Genomic DNA, 11,392 nt, shown 5'->3' with positions numbered 1-11,392 from the left:
GGGGAGGGGGGAGGAAGCAACTCCAGGCTGGTCGGAGGCCAGGGGTGAGCTGTGTCCTTCACTGGGGAAAGCAGGCCCAGAGAGGGCTCTGACTCGCCCAAGGCCACACAGCCTTGAGCAGATCTCACACCACCGAAGGGACACCCACCACCTGGTTGGCAGTAGGCAGGCAGGAAAGGGAGGTTTCTGCTTATGGGACCTTTCACTCCAAACTCTGAGTTCTGGGCAAGACCTGTGGAGCAGCCTCGGAGAGTGAGGGAGGGGGCTCAGGACACTTGGGGGATTATCTGAGGAGGCCCAGTGGGACTGGGAGGGGTCCCTGGGGGCAGCAGGGGAGCCTCAGGACGCTGGGAGGTGCTCCAGGCTCAGAGGGAGGAGCAGGGGCCTTCCCTCCCCCCTCTTTCCTTCCCCCTCCCGTTCCCCACACCGCGGGGGCTGGGGCGGGCCAGGCGCCCTGGGAGGAGGCGTTGTCCCTGGCTCCCGGCCCACCGGTGCAGCGGGGCAGGGCGGACGGGCAGGGGCGGGGCCGTGCCTGGTGTTATAAGTGGCAGCCAGGGCACCGAGGCAATGAGCTATCGGCTCAGCTTGGCAGAAAGTCGCTGGCAACAGGCGCGCTGCCTGCTCCGGTCCAGCCTGCTCACTCTGCCACCACCATGGTCGCCATGCCCACCGCCTGGTGCTCCATCGCTCTAGCCCTGCTTGTGGCCCTGCACGAAGGTGAGCCCCCTGGCCTCGGCTGCTGCAACAGCCTCTGGGTTTGTTTGTCTGTGTCTCCCCCGGGGCTGCTGTGCCCTCAAAGCCAGCTGAGGGCACACAGGGGCAGGCACGGTGGCTGCATGGGGCTGTGCAATTAGAGGTGATGCAGTCCCAGGGCAGCCATTAGACTTTCCCCCCCAGAGCCGCTGGGGCTTCCCCGGGGTTGGCCCAGAACTCCTGAGCAGTGAGAATGCCAACTTCCTCAATTATGCAAGAGGAGGAGCCCGGCGGGTCCCCCACCCCAGCTGTGCCAGGCGCCCTGACCCACCTCTCCACCTCTCTCTCCCTCCTGTGTATGCAGGCAAGAGCCAGGCTGCTGCCACCCACACCCCAGAGCAGCCAGCGCCCTTGCCCCATGCCCGAGGCTCCCACCTGCGGCTTCGCCGTTGCTCCTGCAGCTCCTGGCTCGACAAGGAGTGCGTCTACTTTTGCCACCTGGACATCATCTGGGTGAACACTCCCGGGTGAGCTTCCGTGGGGATCCAAGTGGGGCTGCAGGGGGCAAGAGTAGGGGGTGCTGGCATGCCGGGGAACCTCTGGCACACTACAGAGCTCTCCCTGGGGGTATTGGGCTAATATCAGTATCAATCAGCTTTTGCTTCAACTCCTACGTGGGGGCTGCCTGAACAGTATAGAGGGCTGTCTCATGAGAATCCTCACAGTAGCCTGGTAAGAAAGTATTGGCTCCATTTTCCAGATCAGGGTACTGAGGCTCAGAGAGGTTAATGCCTCTCCCAAGATCACACAGGAAGGAGTAAGTGGTAGGCGGAGACTCCATCCTAGGTCTGCGGACGCCAGAGCTCACAGCGGCTGTACCGTGCTGCCTCTGCATAACGTTCCAAGAATAATACAATCAATGACAGCACCCACGTCTTGACAGCACCAGTCCCTACGCCAAGCACTGCTTGTGCATTACCATCTCCTGAGCCGCCCTCCAGCCCCATCCTCCCCATGAGGCAGGTACTGTTGTTGTCGCCAAATGACAGATGAGAAACCTGCTCTGTGTCACCTGGCAGAGCCAGGGTGCGGGCCCAGGGCTGTCTGTTCTGTCTGCACCCGCACTGCCTCCGGGCCACTGCATACTTCAAGTTGAAGTTTCTCTGTGTTTGTGTTTTTTTTCCCTTCCCCAAATTACAGAAGACAAGAGAAGCCCGGCACGTAAGCGTGTGTGGAGCTAATCCGTGTGTGGAGCTAACCCTGCCCGTCCCTGTGTGCTGGGTCTACCTGGAGTCTTTACAGCTCCAACCACATCGTCTAAAATTAGCACTGGCACCTAAGTTGCTTGTCCAACCGGCCACAGGGTCCCTGCCCTCCCCTGGCCCGCCTTGGCCAGACTGAATCTGAGCTCAATCTCAGCTGATCACACACACACACACACACACACACACACACACACACACACACCATTTTTAAGTCAAAATTCTAAGAAACAACTTTGCTGTATAGTAGAAACTAACACAACATTGTGAAGCAACTATACTCCAATAAAACTTTTAAAAAAACAACAACAGAAAAACAGACTCTAAGAAACATTTATCACCCTTCCAGACAAGTGGTGACCAGGTGGGGGCAGCTTAGCTCTGAGCCTGCATGTTTACTTCTGTGAGATGGCATTTCCTCCTCTCCTCCAGGACAAGCTGAGGGTCTTCTTTGAGGACAGGGGGACCAGCCTGGTTGCATCAGCTCACGTTCCTGTCTGGGCGGGCAGGGAGGGGCGGGAAGGACAGCTTCCACCCCCTCCTCCCCATGTTGAGAGTCCTACTGAGCAGGACCCGTGGGAGTTGAGGGGGAGCAAAGGCCCAGAGAGGGGAAGGGTCTTGCCCTGGGCTACCTGGCACCTAAGGAGGAGCCTGTGGTGGGACTTCTTGAGGTGAGGAGCTGGTTACTTTTGCTGCCACCCTGGTGGCATGGGTGGCCGTCCCAGAGTGCAGTGTGGACAGTCTCAGCTTGCCAGCGGTCCTGGTTTATCTAATCCTCTCTCTCGATTTCTCTCTCTCTCTCTCTCCACCCTACACCACTACCTTGCTGGCTGCGCGCCCACAGACAGACAGCTCCTTACGGCCTGGGAAACCCGCCAAGACGCCAGCGCCGCTCTCTGCCAGGGCGCTGTGAATGCTACAGCGCCAGCGACCCCGCCTGTGCCACCTTCTGCCATCGAAGGCCCTGGTAAGTGGGCACCCAGCCTGCAGGGTCCAGGGGTGGCTGCTGGCCTGGATCTGCCCTGGAGGGCAGCAGAGGAGCAGAGTCCTAGGGGCCCAGAGGCTGCCCTGGGTTGTTGGGCAGCATACCTTCCTGCGGGGAACCAGTCACCCCTGAGTGCCAACCCATCTCACTGCCCAGCTCTGGGGGCTTCTGAGAGCATTACGTCCCTACCCCTGGGCAGGGGGGACTCTCCCTAGGTGACAGCTGAGGCAGCTTAGGCCCAGAGAGGGGACAGGACTGGTCCTGTCAGGCCACACAGCTAGTCAGATGGAGAGCTGGGCCTTCGGCCTTGTCCACTGACAAGGGGTTCTGGTTCGGACCTGAGGCTCAGGGAACTTCGGAACTTTCTCGGTTGAGAAGTAACTTCGGAGCTGGGAGGCCATGACACCATCCCAGGGTTGTCACAGAGCTGCTGGGAGAGCCTTTGCCAAGTCTCTGAACCCTCTGGGCCTCAGTTTTCCCATCTATAAAAGGGATGAGAGACTTTCTTCCTTCCCTCCTCCACTTGGAGCATTTGGGAAAGTAGAAACTGACTTCACCATCCCTAGCCTCCTATTCCCATGACAGTTTACGAGAAACTTCTCCCCTGAGACTCCAGCTGTGGCTCCACCCCTGCCTCAGTTTCCCCTGCAAAGGGCCTGGCTCAGCTGCAGGTGGCTGGATTCTGGGAAGGCCAGCCACCCAGCTGCCTCTTTCTGAGGCTAAGAACACATTCCCCATAGCTCAGTTTTCCTCAGTCCCCACCGCACCTGGGAAAGGAAGGATGCCAGGTGCACAGGGTGGAAATGGATCTACTCCTGAGGGCAGGTCGGTGGGTGGCGGCTGGGCCAGGCTTGCAGCCAGGTGGCCTTGGGGCTCTGAACAGCCCCTCACTTGGGCCCTAATGCTGTTCTTTTAGGACTGAAGCTGTGGCAGTCCCAGGCAGCGGGTCCTCTGCAGCCATGTTCCAGGCTGATAAGACATGGGCCACAGCAGGAGAGCTCCTCCAGCAGCTGAGGTGAGGGGCACCTGCACTGATTGAGCATCTTCTGTATGCCTTGCACATTTCCCAATAGAAGCTCAGAGAGGTGAAGGTGTTTGCCCAAGGTCACACAGCAAGCTGTCCTCTGGCTAACTCCAGAGCCTGTGCTCTTAATCACTATGCTCTTTGTTACCACCAGACCTGGAAGGAGACTTTTATAGAGGGTTCGAGGGCTTGTGACTGTGGAAGGTCCACAGGTATTCATTCAGGCTGTGTCTGAATCAAGCATCTCCCACATGCTGGGGTCCAGAGGAGTCAACCACCCGGCCTGCTCCCTCTCTGTGTCCCAGACTAGATTGCCTCCCTGGCGGCCTCAGCATGGCTCAGCTCAAGGCTTGGCACCCAGGAGGTGCCCATGGAAGTTTGTCCAACCAAACTGACTTGAGAACAGAAACCCCACAGCCGGGCTTCCCTGGTGGCACAGTGGTTAAGAATCCGCCTGCCAATGCAGGGGACACAGGCTCGAGCCCTGGTCAGGGAAGATCCCACATGCCGTGGAGCAACTAAGCCCGTGTGCCACAACCACTGAGCCTGCGCGCTAGAGCCCATGAGCCACAACTACTGAGCCCGCGTGCTGCAACTACTGAAGCCCGTGAGCCTATAGCCTGTGCTCCGCAGCAAGAGAAGCCACCGCAATGAGAAGCCCGTGCACCGCAACGAAGAGTAGCCCCTGCTCACCGCAACTAGAGAAAGCCTGCACGCAGCAATGAAGACACAAAATAGCCAAAAAGAAAAAAGGAAAAAAAAAGAAAGAAACCCCACAGTAACCATGCAGCACAGTGACTAAAGGGGCAGCTTCTGAGCCAGAACTTCCTGCCTTGAACCCCAGCCCTACCACAAACAAACTTTGTGACCTTGGTCTTATCACTTAACGTCTCTGTGCTTCTGATTCCCGTCTGTGAGGCGGGGACAGCAGTGTATCCACCTCATGGGCTTGTTGTAGGTTAGACAGGTTGACACACATGAAGACACTCAAACAGGGCCTGGCCTGAGGGAGCTCTGGAGGTCTTTGCCATCCCCACCTCTGTCCCTCAGGGCTCCTTGTGGCTGGCCAGTGCCGGGGTGCAGCCTGGCCCCTCGGGGGCTCCCATTTCTGTGGGGAAGCAGAAACATAGGAGAAAAGGCAGAATGGTGGGATAGGTAGGACCCAGGCTATACTTAGGAACTGTCTTAGGATGAAAAAATTCAAGATAGGACTTTGCAAGTGTTCGGCACTCCGTCATTAGCAAAGAGTTTACTTTGCCAACCTGTACTCAGTCTCACACAAGTTGAGGCCTGATTTTATTTTACAGGCCAAGAAAGGGGCTCAGAGAGGTTGAGACCCTTGTCCAAGTTCCCATAGCTGGGAACCAAAGCCAGCCTCCTAGCTCCCAGTCTAGAATGCCTTGAGCCAGGATGAGGCCACTTGGATGACACCAGAGTCCCCACCAGGGTCTCAGCCAAGTTCAAAGGGCAGCTAGGACCCATACCTGTCTGGGTTGGACCACCTTGAGCTGGACCTTGAGGAATGGGAATTTTAGGGGGTGCAGTTTGGGTGACGGAAGGTAAACAGCCTGGAAGGAGCAGCACGGACAGAGTTGTGGAAGTGGGAAGGCGGTCGGGGGAATCCACTGGGCTGCTGTTAGCCGTCCAGTCACTCTGGTTGCACTTGATGTTGAACATCAGTTTTGCCAAAGCTCCCTGTGGGTAGAGCAGCTTCTAACCTGGTCTGGCCTCTCCTTGATGTTCAGACCTTGTTTTCAGGGTCAGCTGTGGCCACCCGCTGACCCCATGGCTGTGAGCAAGGGATCCGTCCCCTATGGCCACTGCCTCTCACAGGGAACTCTCGAGTGATCTCTATTTCCTGAGATGCTTAATTGACCTCTCTCGATTCCAGGGACATTTCTGCAGCCCAGATCCGCTTTGCTAGGCGACAACAGAAAGCAACAAGGGAGCCCAGGCCTACACACTCCAGGTGGAGGAAGAGATAGCTCTGGAAGCTGGAGGAACTCTGGGAAGAAAGCCTGCGTGGAGCCGGGAGGAGAGGGCCATCCTAGGGCTGGGAGACCCTCCGCCTGTTTCCCGGGCCAGGAAACCCACCTGCTGGAGTTGGTACAAGCTCTGGCCTCCTCGCCCTGTGGAGGGGGTCTCCCTCAAGGCAGCTCCATGCCCTCACACTGCCCGGGAAAGCCATCAGCCCCCAGGCTGCAGCCCGGCCCCCCATGCTGGCTCTGGCCCGACAGCCCTGCTGAAAGGAACGGCGTGGGGAGTGCGCTAACCTGGAGGCCACATTCCAAGAGGTGTCCTGTCTAGTGGCTGCAAACCAGGAATGATGTGTGGTGGTGGACGTTCACAACTAAGCCAGCCGTAGAGGCTGGATGGGTCTATCCAGGACTGAAGTCCCAGTTGGGCCCCGTCTGTCCCCTCCAGCTCTCCCTCCCCAGAGTCCTTGTACCCTCATACCCGGGGACACTCCTGATGAGAAGGGCCTGGTCTGCTTCACCTGTCTGTATATAACTTATTTGCTCTGAGAACTTTGAAAATTCTGATTATTTATTTTAATGTATTTTTTTAGACTCTCAATTATTTACCTGCGAACTTGTGTTTGTAATAAACAATGAAAGGGTGCTCTAGCATTTTGTCTTGCCTGAGGAGGGGGTGGGAGGCATCTCTCAGCAAGGGGCTGCTTGGAAGTGAAGGGAACACAGGAAGGGGAAGAAAAGAGCCTGGGACAAGTGGCTCAAGCCCTGAGTTCCACACCCCTTTGCCCTGGCTGGGCATCTCTGGTTGCTAACCCACCCTCTCTGGACTTTTGTCTACCATGTGCCTGGACAGCCATTTGCAGTTTTTTTTTTTTAAGTTTATTTTCTATTGGGGTATAGTTGATTAACAATGTTATGCTAGTTTCAGGTGTACAGCAAAGTGATTCAGTTATACATATACATGTACCTAGTCTTTTCAAATTCTTTTCCCATATAGGTTATTACAGAATATTGAGCAGAGTTTCCTGTGCTATACAGTAGGTCCTTGTTGGTTATCTGTTTTAAATATAGTGGTGTGTATATGTCAATCCCAAACTCCCAATTTATCCCTTCCCCCCACCTTTCTCCTTTGGTAATCGTAAGTTTATTTTCTAAGACTGTGAATCTGTTTCTGTTTTGTAAATAAGTTCATTTGTATCATTATTTTTAGATTCCACATATAAGTGATATGATATGATATTTGTCTTTCTCTGACTTACTTCACTTAGTATGATAATCTCCAGGTCCATCCATGTTGCTACAAATGGCATTATTTCATTCTTTTTAATCAGCCATTTGCAACAGCCATTTGCAACAGAACGCCCTGGGGACCCATGAAAGATCTACCAGCACCGGGGACCTGGTCAGAGCCCGGCTTTGGAAAAATGCCACCAGAGGGCCGCACAGGGCAAGAGCAAATGAGGAGACAGAAGATAGAGAAGCAAGTTCACTACTGGCCCTTAGGGGTCCATTCTGGGTGGTGAGGGTTGGTGTGATGGCGCTGGCCTAGTCACTTACTTCCTACCGCAGCCCAGGATGCCAGCACACCTCTCAAATCTCACTGAGCCTGACGCCAGGGGAATCTCACTCCGCAGAAGCCCAGCATCCCATTCAAAACGACCCTGCCCCCTTGGAAATCCCAAAGCAACAGCCAAAGGCAAGGCTAGGCAGCTGTGTGGGGCAACCCCATGATGGCAGGTGCGATAGAGGCCAGGCAGAGCAACGTAGGCTGAGGGTGTGTCAGAGGCCCAGGGAATTAGGCATTCACTGCCCTGGCCAGAGTTCAGAGATCAGGGACCCAAGTGATTAAGTGACAGAGATGATTAAAGGGAGGCCCAGGAAGCAGGTAAAGAAAGGCAAGAGGATAACATAATCCCCTGGATCCTGATTTCCAGGAAACGGGGGCCCCTGGCTTGGACCCTGCACTAAAGAGAGCCCTGCTCTAGCCCTCCGCCAGCCATACCTCTCTCCCGAGATGAGAAGTGTGCAGGGTCAAGGGTCATGGGCACTCAAAGTCTGAGCCTGCTTCTTGACCACATTCCAGGTAGCCGGGGCCCCAGAAGTGTGGGGGAAGGTGGGATAGAGTTTGGAAGAAGCAGAGGAAAATTTACGAAGAGCAGCTGTCGAGTCAAATTGAACCCTGGGAAGAAAGGCGTCAACATTTTAGAAAGTTTGTCTGGATTTTGTGGGACAAGATCTCCTCCTTTTCCTGCCTTTTTCTGCCTTTTCCATCAACTCTCACAGGTTTTGTCAAGGATTTCTGAGCCAAGTTTGTGTTCCTTTTGATTGGAACACCAGGCAGAGATAGGCCAGAAGGGGGCACAGGCTGACCCAGATTTATGCGGGTCACATGCACACGTGGAAGCAGAGGCAGAGGGGAGTCCGGTCCCATGTCCGGGGCTGTGCGGCCTGATACATATCTAGGCTAAAAACCGGCCCTTTCCTGCCCTGGGCTGCCTCTCCCTCCACCCCCTCACCCAGCCAAGAACCCCAAGGAATTAGTTTCACTCTTGCTTTCTCACTCTCTGAATCTCAGGGTTTGGGGTTGAGAAAAGTCATCTGCCTATCAGAGCAATGAATCGTTGGAATGTGGCCATCCGTACATTCAACCATTATGAACAATCACCGTTCAAAGACTCATGAACAAGACAGACACAGGCCCTGCCCTCGCAGGCCAAGAGAAGAGCCCTTCCAGAAAGCCCTGTTAATATGAAGACAGAAGTGATAGCGAACGTTTATGGAGCGCTCATTGAGCTCTCACTGCATGTGGATTCCTTGCTTCCTCGCAGCAACCTTACGCAGCAGGTTCTATCATTATTATTCCCATTTTAGAGAAGAGATAACTGAAAGGTTATGTAACTCACGCAGATCTCACGGCTAATACGTGGCTGAGATCTCAGGCTCTCAGCTTGTTTGCTGTCCTGCTGCTCTAAGAGGGTAGGTCCACAGTGTGATGGAGCCCCTGGTGGGGGAGCCCGGGAGGCTTCCTGAAGGAGGTGATGTCTAGGCCAAGATCGAGGAGATCAGTCAAGGGAAGGAGGAGGGTGGATAAGAGTGTTCCAGGTGGAAGGAACAGCAGAGGTGAAGGCTCTGTGGGGAAGAGAGATATTCTCAGCCCCTCTCAGGGAGCAAAACAAGGAGGGGGCATGGGGAAGGCTGGAGATGGGCAGGCAGGAATGGGCAGCGCCCTCCTGAGCGCCTGGCAGGGGGAGGGGCTACAAGCAGGGAAATCCACAGCAGCTATCACCACCACCTGCCCCCAACCTTGCCACAGCCTCAGACAATTTCTCCCTGGAGAATACTACCATCCCTGAAACATGCCTTTGGATCAAACCACACTTGCTGCCCTTGACGTCTCACAGGCTGGCAGGGAAGACAGACAAGGGCAAAGTGAAGGGACAGGAAGTAGGTAAGTTATGGGCTGCCCTTCCAGCTGGGGGGGCGGGGGTGGAGGGGAGGGTTTGGAGAAGGAGTAGGGTTTGCACATGCTGGGACGAGGGAAAGGGCTGGAGCATGGAAGAATCCGAACAGAGGCAGCCCGTCTGATCGGCAAGGGCCAGGCTGGGAAGAGCATCCAGTGCCAGGAATTCGAACTTGAGCGATGGGGAGCCAGCGAAGGTGGCTAATCAGGGGCGAGAGCCAGGACAGGAGCTGGCCTTGGGCGGCTGGCTTACCCTCGGCCCTTCCCACCTCCCCAGCCAGTGCTTCCAGCTCAAAGGGGCCCTCCCAGCCCCTCGAAGGGGAGAGCAGAGTGTGGGCCTCTCCTCTGCCTGCCAGGGACCTGAGCCAAGAGCCCTCAGCAGCTCGGAAGGGGGCCATGTGCGGGCCCGCCAGGAACTCTGGAAGAGGAATGTGGCCTAATTAATTCTCCAAAGCTCAGAGGGCCTCGCCTTGTGGGAGCAGCTGCCAGGACAGGCCTGCCAGGACGCCACGGGCCCAGCCCGTCTATCACTGTGTGCGGGGACAGCAGGCTGGGAGGCCCAGAGACAGGGGCCCAGGGGGCCAGCCCCTTGCCTCCAGGCACACACGTGTCCTCCAGCCCCTTCACAGTAAATAATGCAATAATAGTAACAGTAATAGCAACAGCGCTTGAGGGCTTAAAGTGTGCCAGGCCCTGTGTGAAGCCTGTTGTACTCACTTCTCATCTAATCATTACAAGGAACCAGTGAGGTGGGTACCGTTATGATCTCCATTTTGCAGATAAGGAAACTGAGGCTCAGACGGGTGAATTTCCCAGACCAGGATCCTGCAGTCAGACAGCACAAGCAGGGAAGCTGGGATTCGGACCTAGGGAGTCTGGGCCCCGAGACCATGTTGTCATTACCACCATGCTGGGCTGGCTCGGCGGGGGAAATCAAGGCCCAGGGAGGGGGGATGCCTTTCCCAAGGACAGCGGATTAAAAAAAGGCCCTGGGATAGTGAATGGGGTAAGTACCTGCAGGGAGAAAGGCCGCGCCCCTGTCCTCTGCTTGGATCGCCTTCCCCTGAGGTTTCTTATGGGGCTCTTCCTTTCCTGGCCAATAGGTCACCCTCAGTGATTCACTACTCCAGGCAGGCGGGGCTGGAGGAAGCGATCCCGTCTCCTGGAGTCTCCACCCATTTGGTCCCAGTGACATGATAACAGCACCGCCGGCTGGGTGGCGTGTTCTCAAAGACTCCTCCTAGCGACCCTATCCCCCCTCCACGGGCTGGGGCTTGAGGGTACACCATGGCCATGAGAGCCTCAGAGTGATGCAGAGACGGGCTGGGCCAGGGCCTTTCAGCTAGAAGGTGGCAGACCCAGGACAAGATGGGCACCCAGACTGGCCTGAAGCCAAGACTCTGCCCTTCCCCGACAGCAGACCAGGAGGAGGGCAGTGTAGCCACATCCCATCCCTTCTCTGACCCTGTCTCTCATCCGCTGTATGGGGATAAGAGGACCAACCATATAGGCTTGTCCTGGAGTTCATTAATAACAGCTCACACACTGCGGGTACTTCTTGTGTCAGGCACTGTCCCAAGTACTTTATTTAATTTTTAAAAATTTTCCAAAACAAGATTTTATTCATGGCTATATAACATATCACCATAAGGCTGTACCACATGTATTTGTTACTCTGTAGGCGTGTATTTAAGTTTGTCCCATTTCCCACCAATCCAATAAACACCGTGTGCTACATTTATACATAAATTTTATATTCATTCCTAATTCTTTTTTGCTGCATATTTTTTATTGGGACTTAATTCACTGTTTTAAAGTGTACAATTCAGTGGTTTTTTTAATATATTCACAGTTACACAACCATCACCACTATCTAATTCCAGAACATCTCCATCACCCCAAAAAGAACATCTCACTGCTCATTAGCAGTGACTCCCCATATCCCACTTCTCTGGTCCCTATAAATTAGGAATCTACTTTCTATCGCTATGG

The 11,392-nt window shown here is 55.1% G+C and overlaps 1 protein-coding gene across 2 annotated transcripts; it reads left to right on the top strand.

Moving 5' to 3' along the window:
• The first annotated feature begins 581 nt into the window (after positions 1 to 581).
• On the top strand, positions 582 to 7,014 carry EDN2 (endothelin 2). 2 transcript variants are annotated; one of them, XM_060004117.1, is made up of 5 exons: positions 582 to 717; positions 1,058 to 1,220; positions 2,800 to 2,922; positions 3,857 to 3,955; positions 5,856 to 7,014. In XM_060004117.1, the coding sequence occupies exons 1-5, from the start codon at positions 654 to 656 to the stop codon at positions 5,947 to 5,949; spliced, it is 543 nt and encodes a 180-aa protein (XP_059860100.1). In that variant the 5' UTR covers positions 582 to 653; the 3' UTR covers positions 5,950 to 7,014. The 2 variants fall into 2 exon arrangements, with proteins under 2 accessions (XP_059860100.1, XP_059860110.1); XM_060004127.1 differs by lacking the exon at positions 3,857 to 3,955.
• The last annotated feature ends 4,378 nt before the right edge of the window (positions 7,015 to 11,392 follow it).

This window comes from Delphinus delphis, chromosome 1 (genome assembly GCF_949987515.2).
Source record: "Delphinus delphis chromosome 1, mDelDel1.2, whole genome shotgun sequence".
Taxonomy (NCBI): domain Eukaryota; kingdom Metazoa; phylum Chordata; class Mammalia; order Artiodactyla; family Delphinidae; genus Delphinus; species Delphinus delphis.
This window is presented reverse-complemented; position numbering and strand designations above follow the sequence as displayed.